At 45.3% G+C, this 12330-nt stretch overlaps 2 protein-coding genes across 2 annotated transcripts; one reads left to right on the forward strand and one right to left on the reverse strand.

Annotated features, from left to right (window-relative positions):
* Positions 1-231: 231 nt before the first annotated feature.
* LOC131213668 (tektin-3-like) lies at positions 232-4956 on the forward strand. The gene is made up of 6 exons (XM_058207763.1): positions 232-351; positions 3037-3864; positions 3974-4083; positions 4148-4319; positions 4391-4527; positions 4728-4956. The coding sequence occupies exons 1-6, from the start codon at positions 232-234 to the stop codon at positions 4954-4956; spliced, it is 1596 nt and encodes a 531-aa protein (XP_058063746.1).
* A 144-nt stretch (positions 4957-5100) lies between these two features.
* LOC131214035 (xylulose kinase) lies at positions 5101-8723 on the reverse strand. Its single transcript, XM_058208367.1, has 4 exons — positions 7937-8723; positions 7083-7204; positions 6186-7010; positions 5101-6125 (listed from the first exon to the last, which is right to left on the reverse strand). Exons 1-4 carry the CDS (start codon positions 7985-7987, stop codon positions 5465-5467), a joined length of 1659 nt encoding a protein of 552 aa, XP_058064350.1. The 5' UTR covers positions 7988-8723; the 3' UTR covers positions 5101-5464.
* Between the last annotated feature and the right edge of the window lie 3607 nt (positions 8724-12330).

The raw sequence follows: 12330 nt of genomic DNA on the forward strand, positions 1-12330 counted from the left end.
CCGGAGCATTTGAGAACCAGCCAGGGCTGAGTAAACACAAACCGAGTCACCAACGGGAGGTCGTGAAGTGACGTTAGCCTGCGAACCGTGCACCATTACCTGTTTGCCACACATCGTCACGTGTGCGACTCGATCTACGCTTCTATCCAAACCCGCTACGCCCCGCGGTTGGAGTACCAGTTTCTGTAGTTCTGTGTGTGTGTCCTTTCGTCCTGTGTGCGGTGGATCCGAATGCTCTGCTGGGAGGGTGCGAACGATTACGATGAACCAGGGCCGCGATCGCCGGTCTCCTCGCAGGCAATGCACGCCGAAACGTTCATGCACTCGTCCCGAAAGTCCAGCGTCCCATTGGTGAGTGTTTGATACGGCGAAAGGATGCGGAGCGAAAGAAAACGAATAATCGGCGTGTACTACTTCGCCATGGGAATGGGTGGGAATTGGGGAAGTCCTTTGGTGCATCCAGATTTTGAACCTTAACCCAGTCCACTTCGAGGCGCGACGCCTAGAAGATGCCCACGAATGGTGCCATTTTACTTTATCGAAATACTGGCCCCAACAATGATTATTCCGCTAGCATTGCAGACTGTGGGTCCATTACTCCAACCTAGACTAAGTAAACCTCGTGCCGCCACAAAATTGCAAAATTGAGGAAGTACACTCGAAGTACGTGTATCTGTTACCATATTTACTATACTGTTGGAGAAAGTCACTCGCTACAGACAGCTGACTGTCTGCCTTTGGTTCCACACTACACGCAAGAGGTACAGAACATGTGGTAGGTTTGTGTCTGCACGGCCCGTCGATCACGTGTATACCATCGGCTACGACTGTCGCTGTAAAATATTGGGGAAACTACACAATTTTCCTTGGAAGTATGGATTATACAAACTTGCCTGATCCTGTTGCTGGGTACACATCGCTGTACATGGCTGCAATTCAGTTCGTTAGGCCAACATTCGGCGAGAGTTGCCCTGGATAGGCTGTTTATTGCACCTTCCGCTCGTCACTCTATTCGCTCGGGAGCCAAGGATCTTCAGCATTCCTGGCGCACTTGGATTAGTCGTTCACGAGCACCAGTATATTTTTTTTCTTGTGTATTATACAGGCTTTGAGCTATAATGGCCTAACATTCGTCTCTTACGAGCACCAGTATAAACAATCAAAACTAGTTTCCGAATCATCCATACACTAGAATAATCAGACACACATACACACGAAATTGGAAGGAAATAAAATGTAGTTGTGGTGGCTCTTGCATACCTGTACATACGAAACCAATGGTACTATGCTGCAGCGGCACGGGTCGTCGGTTGGTCGTCGTGCTCCACGCTTCCGTTCCAGCCTTGTCAGCCTTGTGTTGCTATCCAACAAGATCGATTTAGCTGTTTCAGGGTAACGACTACTATTGCTGCGCATCGCTCCGATGGAACGGAAGTTACAGTTCTAGCTTCACCCTTGGTCGGTTCGGTAGGGCTGCGACGAGAATATGGTCGCCTGATAGGTCCGAACGGGTAAACGTTTTATTCCAACAACGGCCATACTCGAGCTAGGAAAAGAATTTTTCAATTGCGAACATCACTGCGGAGACAAAGACGTTTCGTATTCCAGCAACATACCCACTCAGCAGGACGCGACAGCCAGTGGTCAAAAAGATAAACCTCTGGTCCACACCCTGAAGCTATCCAAAACCCGGCAAAGAAATATGAGGTGCTAGTGTACTCTGCTTGTGTAGTGCCGGGCCGAGCGCCCTAATAAGAAAGGGAAGACTAGGATCGGCCGACAAACGCGCGCCCGCTTACGAATGCTTAGATGAGCAGTCCGAACGTACAAAAGTGCGTTCAGTGTGCCGGCTGTAGCGGTCCTAGTAATATGATGTGATAGTAATCATTCTAGCCTTTGGTTGCTCTTCAGACATCCACCGTTTACCAACAACTTCGTATCGTGGCCCAGTTTGTGAGTTGGCTGGTAGCGAAGTGACAAGCTAAGACAGAAGTGTTCACCAATTCTTCATCGATCAACCTCCTGCAATGGCCTACGAAGTGCAAGTAACCAAGTTATTTTTTTCCTCATTCGAACTAGCCTTAAATCGCCGCACCACACGCTGAGCGGAAGTACGAGCGTTCGTAAATAAAACGTGCCCGTACGTACGCAGCCGAAACGGCTCTCCAACTCCCGAATCACGAATGATTCGTCCCAATTCTTTCTACTCCCTGTAGTATAGCATAAAATTTTTGCAACCCGTAACTGGATCAGTTCCAGGGTCACTTCGAACCAAGTACGCTACATCTTGAACTCCCACTGCAGCCATCCATTGTGTGAATGTTCTCGAGTCGAACGGCGGCAGGGAGGAAAGTGTTATTTTGTCAATACCCTACCACGCAGCCTGTAAAGAGTAACGACTATTATCAACCAGCCGCGGATATTGAATTTGCAATCGTCCCTGCCGTCCTCTAGGCGCTGTCGGTGATGGATTGAGGAAGAGGCTACGAAGGTGAAAAGCGACCTCGCACACAAATAACGACCACCGTGGTCACCATGGTAATTCCCCACGCGACGCACCAACTCGTTATTTCTGACAGGCGAAGAACAAGTAGTTCAATAATGGAAACGGGGTCACGTCTATGCTTTGGAGAGTTGCGCGCCAGATTATTGATTTCATCAATGGCATTAGATGCCACCGAAAACCAACAACGAGCGTAACGTTTAGAAAAGCGTTGTTGAATCATTTTCCGCTTCGCCCGTTTTCTTTGTTTTATGGAATTCCGTATAGAATGGGCACGAAGAAGGTGGGAACATATTTCGTGATGCTTGAATGCTTGGAACCGTGAGCAAACCCAGCAGAAACATGTTTTTCGGCCATTAGCGATTTTTTCGATTACTGTTTTCTTTCGGCGTACTAGCCTTGTCCTAAAAGAAAAACCGCTTGGTGTAACCTATGTACGGTTTCTCCTTTGTAACACAAGGGTGAAGTTGCACTGGCGGTATTCCTAGAACGTACATAGTACATACCACCACACGTTTGCATGCCTTCCACAGCCTTGGAGTTCAACTACGCATGCAACGCATAGCATGGAACAGATATCCGGGCCACCGGCCAAGACTGGTACGTTCTACCAAACAGCCCGCTCGCACCCGTGGCGCCCAACAATCGGGTATGAAGCTGTAGAAGTGACGCCGCTGCATGAGCAGCCCATTACCAACCAGCTGGTGGCATCCTCCTACTCACCGTCAGCGATGTGCACCGATCCTGTTACATTCCCGAACCTTGTGACCGGTTTCGAGCGCAACCCGCAGCACGCAGCGCGCTCAGCCCTGTACACGCGCTACACGCCGAACGAGTGGACAACATCGAACGTGTCGACGTACGCCGATGCGGACAAGAACCGCAACTACTCGGAGAAGGTCCGGTCGGAGGCAGTCAGGTTGATGCGTGAGACAGACGAAAAGACTTCTCAGGGCCAACGGGACGCTGCTCGGCGACTCGGTGAGCGCATCACCGACATCACTTTCTGGCGGAACGAGCTTACTACCGAGCTCGAAAAGCTTATCGCTGAATCGGCCCAGCTCACCGATACCAAGCGCAATGTGCAAAAAGCACTGCAAGATCTGGAGCCACCGTTGCACATCGCTCAAGAGTGCTTGTATAACCGCGAGTCGCGCAAAGGCATCGAGCTGGTGCATGACCACGTCGAAAAGAGTCTCCTGGTGGAGGTTGACAACTTGCGATCGTGCCAGGAGAAGTTGACACAGTTGCTGGCGAGAATCACCCGCCAGCTGGTCGACTGCCGGGCAGCGCAACATTCACTCGAGGACGACGTCAGTCACAAGGAATCGGCCCTTGGTATCGACTCCATCTGCCACCAGGTAAAAAGATGACCCCCGGGGAATGTCGCGTGTTCGAACCTGGAACGTCCATAATCAAACGTCCGTAATGTTGGTATGATTGGTTTGGTTTGGTTTTTCCCCTTTGCAGCTCAACAACTACAGCCGAGGTATCAACTACTACGGAGGCATTGAGAAATACGATCCCACCGTGAGCACTCCGGGCACTTGGTCTGGGTCGAGTAGCACGAGAATAAACAAGTAATTGTAAGCAGTAGTTTCTGTGCATACACGCAATTTAACGGTAGCCATTTCTCTACCACAGTTCGCATTCCGAACGAGCAAAGTCCTGCCAGCTGCGCAGCGATGCAGAATCCCTCATCAACGCCGTGGCCACTTCGGTGTGGGACTGCTGGAGCAACACAAATAACGCCTTTAACAACCGTGCCTCCGAGATGCTGGAAGCGAAGAGCAAAATGCAACTGCACCTGCACAAAGTAAAGCAAACTAATATTGAGCATATGGATCAGCCGGTATATTTCCCTGTGTATGGTCTTACCTCTTACAGACCCAGCAAGAAATATTCGACGTGGAAAAGCACATTGAACTGCTTCGCAAGGCGATCAACGACAAATCAAATCCGATGAAGGTGGCTCACACGCGCTTAGAAGCTAGAGCTCACCGTCCTGGCATTGAGATGTGTCGGTAAGTATTGCATCCTGATGCGATGCACTTCTATAGAGCGGATACTTGTGGGTCGAAGAACTTGAAATGGTTACGCTTCCACGCACCAATTTGTCTCTTCTCTCTTTCTTTCTCTCGCTCTCTCGCTCTCTTTCTATCTATCTTTCTCTCTCTCTTTCTCTCTTTCTTTCTCACTTGTAACTTACTTCATCGTAATCAAGTGATAACGCTCATTTGCGACTGGTGGAGGAGGTATGCACAATTCAGGATTCAATTGCAACGCTACATCGTAAACTGCAGGAAGCGGAAGCACAGCATCAGCAGCTATTGCGAACCAAGTCGCAGCTAGAAAGCAACTTGAAGCAGAAGGTGGATGCGCTGTTCATCGACCGTGAAAAGTGTATGGGATTGCGCCGATCATTCCCGGTCAACAATACTATTAAATACTGAATACCACGTGCAACATCAATCTCCGAACTATACACAACACACACAACCCACAACCCCGTTATTGCCATTAATCGTGTTTTGAACCTACGCTCGTCACAATGCTCTTCTTATTAATTAAATGCATTAACTTAGCACTAGTAACGCTCTAGCTGCCGAAACGCAGGCATTTTACTAACACATAAAAATGCGCATGTGTATGCCCAAGCACTGTTATGTCGAATACCGACTGTGTCAGCCGTTCTCCGTAAGTGATGATCGAGATAATTTTTTACGATTCCGGTTACAACCTGGCATGGTGTCTGTTAGCTAAATATACTATAAAAACGCGTTCTAACGTTGCAACCCTCCACAAAAACATGCTACCCGTTTGATCCATGTGTAAGAGTGCTCTTTATTGGAAGGTAACAAAAGTACTAGGCAATTCAAAATGCTCGTAGTTGGTTCATATGGAATGTCACTAAGTAGAAATAGCAAAGCATTACTAGGAAGCGCCAACGCTTACTAACAATTACTCCTGGTGCTTAAGCATATAGCTGACCATCGATTTGTATCGATCTGCCATTGATCCGTAGATTTCCTCGCAGTCCTTGCTTGGATCGCAAACCCGAGTAATCGAGTGGGGCCGCAGGTCACTGATGAATTCATAGTACGACATAGGAACTCTACCGCCGCTGCCGGGATTTTCCTTCAAGCGGGCCACGCTGAGCACGTACTTCGCACGATACGCAGCCCCGAATAACGCTGCTTCGGTGGTTTTCTGCGTATATACGGGCGCGTTGAACACATCCGATACGACCTGTAAAATCGACACGTTGGCCGACGCTCCACCGGTGGCAAGAATCTTCGTGTTTTCCCCAAAGCTAAATCCCATCGCCGTGGCGTATACTTTCCTCGTTAGCATTTGTCCCTCCACCAGCGCTCGTATCTCGGTCTGCGGTGAACTATATTTTAGGACGCCCTTTGCCAGCTCGGCGTTCTCTAGGCACGAGCTTTTGTTCCATCGCAGCGATCCTTTTACCGGTGGCAAAATCTCTTTCGAAGTAAAATGTAGTGCCAGGTTACCAAAGTTGCCTCGGGGTGTGGAATCGAGTAGCTCACTAAAGTGATCCCAGCTATCGTTGGCCTCGGCGCGCTTGAAAATATCTCGTACGAGGGACCCGTTCCTGAAACTGAAGTTTGTTGTTGATTAGTAGTTGATCCCGCTAAAACCAAATCATTCACACACGCACCAAAGGAGCCCCATAAAACCGATATCGGTTGGATGCACCAGTACGTGCGCTTCAGATAAATGCGACGGCGTGTCCAACTTCATCATCACAGTATCACTAGTACCTAACGATAGTGCTAGCCAGTCCTGACCGACATTCATTCCGGCCAAAGCGGACAGATTATCTCCCGTGAAGGTAACCACCTTACATGCAGCATTAAAATTATATCGCTGCACAAAAAATGGACCCACACTCCCGATTATGCTGGCGGCTGACACAGGCTTGCCAAGTTTCGCGTGCAATCCGGGTGCGCACGCAGCCAGACAGACGTCCGACCAGTCTTGCGTCCACAAATCCAACAAGTTCATGCCGGACCCATCGGAGCAATCGATCGGGGCAATGTCACCAATAAAGATAGAAGCCAGAAAACTGCTCACCAGCGATATTCTTTCCGTGTTTCGGTAGCAGTCTGGTCGTTCCTGAAATATCTTTCGAATCTGTGGCCCGGTAAACCGCTCGTAGCACTTTGACCCAGTTATTGCCACCATCTTATCGCGCCCTCCTGCCGCTGCTTCCATTTCTTCGCATTGCTGACCAGTCGTGCCGTCCATCCAAATCGGGGTTCGGTGAACGGTGAACGCCGAGTCATCGAGTTGGGAGTGAAGAAACTTGTCAGCATCCAGGTTGCGTAGCGTTTCAATTCCCGACCGGGACCAGAACAGTGAACCATGCTGTTGCGCAGAACCGCTAAGCGCAACCACTGTGCTGAGGTCTGCTCCCTGTACGACTATTCGATCCAGCACCATATCTACCGCTTTGATCCACATTATCGGATGTACGTAGAATCTAAAATCAATCAATTACTAATGCTTTCACTGAGAGGAATGTCGAAACTACTGCCTGGCAGAAAAGGTTTACTCATTTTTACTCCTTCCGGCATTAACTCCTCCGTTTGTGCGAAATTCGGGTAGATCCGAATCAAATTTGACTTCCGCATGCGCCACATCCTCGAGCTTGTGGTTAAGCAATACCGCTTTCAGCTATAGAAAAAGAAAAAAAATTCTAAGCATTTTGCACTATTCCACAACCACAATAAATAAGAATAACCACAATACACAGTATTGTGCATGTATCATTAGTTAGATAATTGTTCAAAGGGCAACAGAACCCTACAGCACCTCACATTAGATTGCGACAGGAATTATTGTGAGAAGAAACTGTTTTGTAATAATCGCATTTCATCATTTTTTAAATAAACCGAATTTAAAAACATTCTTGTATATCAGTGCCGCAAGCGTCTTATAAATAAGCTGATTTTCGACATTCAGTTGTTTTGAAAATGAATATCATATTGATTTTGTCACCAAAACTTCTATTCACCAATCAAAACTATTGTTGCAAATGCAGACCATAGGATCAAGTCTAACTTTTGCTGTTAAGGAAAATAGTGCTGGAGCCATTATCTAATCAAATTATTCTCGAAGCCCCGCAATTATAAAACAACCGATTACAGTGCAGAGATTTAAGCAATACCGCTATTGTTGTTCTCTTTTCAACTTTACAACGCTGATAGGAATGAAATGTTTTCTAAATATTGACTTGTCTCTAGACGAATCTGGTGATAATGATGTAGCTCGGTGGAGTACGTGTCCACGTTTAACACCAACCCTGGGCGTTATAATTTGCAAGCCATTGGATTAAAAGTTAAACATATTTGCTGTAATTCGCAAAATGATCTCTTTTACTTAATCTCTTCCTTTTAATCTTAATACCTTTTGAGTACTTAAATCTAGTCCAAGATAGGTTTCGTGGGCTGATTGCATTGTACTTGCAAGATGTGCGCTCAACAAAAACGGAAAACAACACACACGCGGAATCTATTTACTATACACGCGTTTGGATACAATTAATAGTAAGACCGTATCACAACAATCGATTTGAACTAACTAAACGTATCAAAGTGTGCTGCCTTTTGTTTATTTTATTTAAAACCACGTAGTTCACTCACTGGATACACTTTGTACAGAAATGGAATGTTAGAATGCAATGTTTGTTCGCCTAACGGTACTAGCATACTGGCAATATTATTTACCGTTCGCTCTTTATTTGTTTTGTCGAAGCAGGCGCATCGAACTTGACCTGACATTTAGCGCTGTATCGCACTGCTCCGCACTGAAGTATGTAACCCCAAGCATGGAACACAGACCCCAAACTGTTTTGTGCTGTTCTTCTATTCGTGTCCAACAATAATCCACTTCCTTCATAAGACACTAATTGAAATTGAACTAATTGTAATAACAGTTTAAAGTTCGACTAATAAACATAACACCAAATAGGCAGGGTGCAATAACGACCATAAAATGAATCAACCCTACCAAACATGATGACAATCTAGAGTGTGTAATGTAAACACAATGTGGCGTAGTGCCACAATCGCAAATTGTTGCTTCCATAGTAAACAAACCCACTGTCGTTCTTGATCCAACATTCCTTACGCTCTTCTACTGCCCGTAGTTTACTCAATTTCACGCTATTCACTGTTCAATTACATTTTATCAAATACACGCATATTGCCCATCTAAATATAGTTTTACGAATGGGCCATAAGTCGACAGAAAAGTTACTATCGACTGCTTGCTGCTAGGAAGGCTATCGATTATTTCGTGTGTCTTGCATGGGTGCACGCACAAGAACGGCCGCTGAAGGATGGGATGCTCCATTTGCGTTAGGGCACAATAGGCCCCTTTTGAACCGATCTCCTTCAAAGTTTCCAGCAACAACCACGCGGTTTGCAAGTCTATAATTTGGCCCCCTGAAAAAAGTACTGTTAGTTAATGTTCCTGTGAGGATAGGTGTTTATCTTACTTGAATCTTGGATGTTTAAGTACAAAACTGGCACCTGGTAGCTCACGCTGTATACAACATGATATTCGACCAAGAACTGTTCGTCCTTTTCAATTGAAACGGTTGCGCGCGAGGGATCAATACCGACAAACTCGGCGAATCCCGCTCTGGATCCGGGCACTTGAGGGTTTGCTTTGAATCGAACCATTTTTTTCGAACAAATATAAATTTCCTTGGATTCACTAGTGACCAACTCCCAATTATCGCCAACGTTCTGGGAAAATTTTACAAACTGTAAGCAACTTGACACCCATTCAAGGGGATGCATCTTGATAGCTCAATTTTGTTGTGATTCTTTCTCTCAAAAGGACGTTTGACGCAAGACTGCCAACTTAAAGGTTGTAGACCGCCGTACCTTTGCAATAGATAGACCAGACGACTGCTAGCCGTGACAACTACATTTGTCGACAACCCGTGAAAAACATACACAACAAAACGAAATCTTAATTGGTGCGCTATGAACGGTTTGTCATTAGATTAGATTAGAAATTACTAAAGCAAACGTGAAACAGTGTGGTTTGCTTTTACACCATTAGAGATGTTGCACCACGAAATATTTTATGTTTTATATCGCTCATCGAAAACTACTTCCTTCAAAGTCATTGTAGGTTCATTACGATCTGCAGATACAAGCGAAAGGACAACCCTGACACCCCCCACCACCCACCCACCCGGTAGGGTCCTGTTTGGCAAAGCAAGGGGACAGGAACACGATGGGCAATCGCCCTTTATTTAATATATACACATTCATATTCACATATATACGTATAACACGTATTTACAAATAATTTTACGCTTAATCACATTCATAAGCCGCGGATGTAGACGTATAGACGGTTTCAGCTCCGCTAAAAGGAGCTGTCAGTCGCTACTCCGCTCTTGCTCTGCACAGCCGACAACCCTGACCCTGCATACAACTTAGATTTAATCTAGATAAGTGTTTCGAAGCTTATTCGAACTCGTAACGCTATGCTTTTTTGTTGAACGGAAAATATTGTCTTATTATTAGCCTGGCAACGAAGATTATGGCAAGAAAGCTTGAATAAAATCATGCATTTCAAAAATATTCATTGGAAAAAGGATTGTACCTCGCCTGTACCCTTGTGCAAAAATGTTACAACGGCAAAATAGCTCTTTTTCGATTTTTCGTTGCGACCCATTTTCGAAAATATTTCCGCAACTTCGATGCATATAAATACGGCCCGGTCCGTTCTTCTAAAATAAAAAAAAACTCCGGTGTATTTCCTGTATTATTTTGGTGCAGGATATGTTTGCGTGTAGCTATGGCTCGTGATCATGGTTTATAAAGTAAGTATAACAACCGCATCCTACCTACATAAAGCATGAGCGATACCAAATCGTGGCTGCTCTACTCGTAAAATGGCAACTAACAACATAATCAACATATTGAAAGCTCCTTCGGTTTTGTGTATGCGTGCAATTTGGTTAAGCTACATTTTTTATTGTAAGTTAATGTTGACAGTCACCGCTATAAAGTCATGATGCTTATTGGCAACTGGGAGTTGATTGTTATTTAACGATATCCATGACTAGATATCGCACGGATATTCTGTAGGATAAATATGGGGGTAGTAGTAGGCAACGACTTCAATGACGTATTGGTAAAGCAATTTTTATTCCTAGCAAACATTTTCCGTTTCCTGCCGAACGTGTCATATGCTCCAGTTGAGAATGTGTTTTGTTCATTTCGGTTTGGATTTGCTCGATGGTACGCATACAGTCTCATGGGTTGCGCTACCACACGCAGTATAATCAACGCACACATGCATGGACAAAATTGTAATCCGTGAGTACTGAATACCAAAATTGAAGAGCAGAGCATTTCGCGTGAGCTTTGCTTCGCTATCGAAGAAGTTATGAGTCCAAGATAGTGCCGCTCGGATGGGCAATCTTTGATCAATTCCCACGGATAACGTGCGTAATATTTAGCGAAATCGCATAGATAAGCGTGTTTATTGTGTACGAGTGTATCGTGAATGTCACCCAGCTTTCAAACACAGGACTGCTTTGATTTCTGGATTCACACAAAAATGAGTTTGGAGGTGAGATGCATCGATTGTGCATAGGTTTTGATTTACTCTTTGCCGCTAACGAGAAATTAGGTTTGTTCCGATGCACAACGACGAATGATTGTTCGAAGATTTGTCGTGGGACGCAAGTAATATTGCAGTTTTTCGTGAATTCCTTGTTCATTCTATTACTGTCTGAGCATTATGGTGCAACCATAGATATTGTTTTTCTTATGACTGCGTGGTGCTAGATGTGTACAGTTTCAACATGCATTCCGCTGTACTGTTAGGAGAGTAAAAATGAATACGGAGGACTCAACCGTTCATGGTGAAGAAAGCATCGCTCATATTCCAGAAGCGCTTTGAGTGTTGTTGAAAAGATTTCGCAAAACTCAGAACCCTAAAAATATGCATGGGTTAATGGATACTGTTTCTTCTATCGTAGCGAATTTTCTTTGCTATGGTTTCTTTGTCTTCTTGGTCTGTGCTAGTAAACTACCGTGCTTGCACATAATCCATAAATATAGATTTCGATGACTCATTTCTGATTTTTGCCTTCTTTCCCTTGTCGTTTGCATGATGCATCAGGTTAAGTTGACATTTTTTAGTCCTTTGAGTTCTTTGGTTTACGTATTCTAGCAGTCGTACAAGCACTCTCTTTCCGGCGAGTCTCAAACATGAAAGCCGATCCCGGTTTCATGCAGTGACAGTGGTCCATGTGTGCAGATCACAACAGGTTCCCCCTCTATATTCTTCGTTGAACGATTGTGTAGTTAGTGTTTAATCCAGAGTATCAATTCATTTAGTCCTTAGGGACAATGTTAATTTACAGGTACTGCACTGGAATTAATGTTCCTTCGGCTTATCCGTTGGGTAGGAAAATGCTCGCTGTACTATGGACACTATATCTAAGCCGCTGGTAGATGCAGTCGACGTGCTTGAGTGTTGCACCAAAACCGAAAGTTTGCCTGATGTGCCATGGCAACCTAACAAGCAACTTCGCTTTGCAAAACTAATCTTTCACGCATCTATTTCCAAATTATTTGCTACGTGTATATACAAACGATATCTGATTTAATCTCACGTGCGCTCAGTTACAGTATCTAAGGAAAACAGTTTTCGGAACCGCGTACTCCTACAGAACGGGGGATCCCCGATCGACGCGAATGTGAGCAAATGGCACGTGAATGTTCGAGTTCGTCGCATTTTACGCATTTCGTTTTCAAACCGTA

This window comes from Anopheles bellator, chromosome X (genome assembly GCF_943735745.2).
Source record: "Anopheles bellator chromosome X, idAnoBellAS_SP24_06.2, whole genome shotgun sequence".
NCBI classification, from domain to species: domain Eukaryota; kingdom Metazoa; phylum Arthropoda; class Insecta; order Diptera; family Culicidae; genus Anopheles; species Anopheles bellator.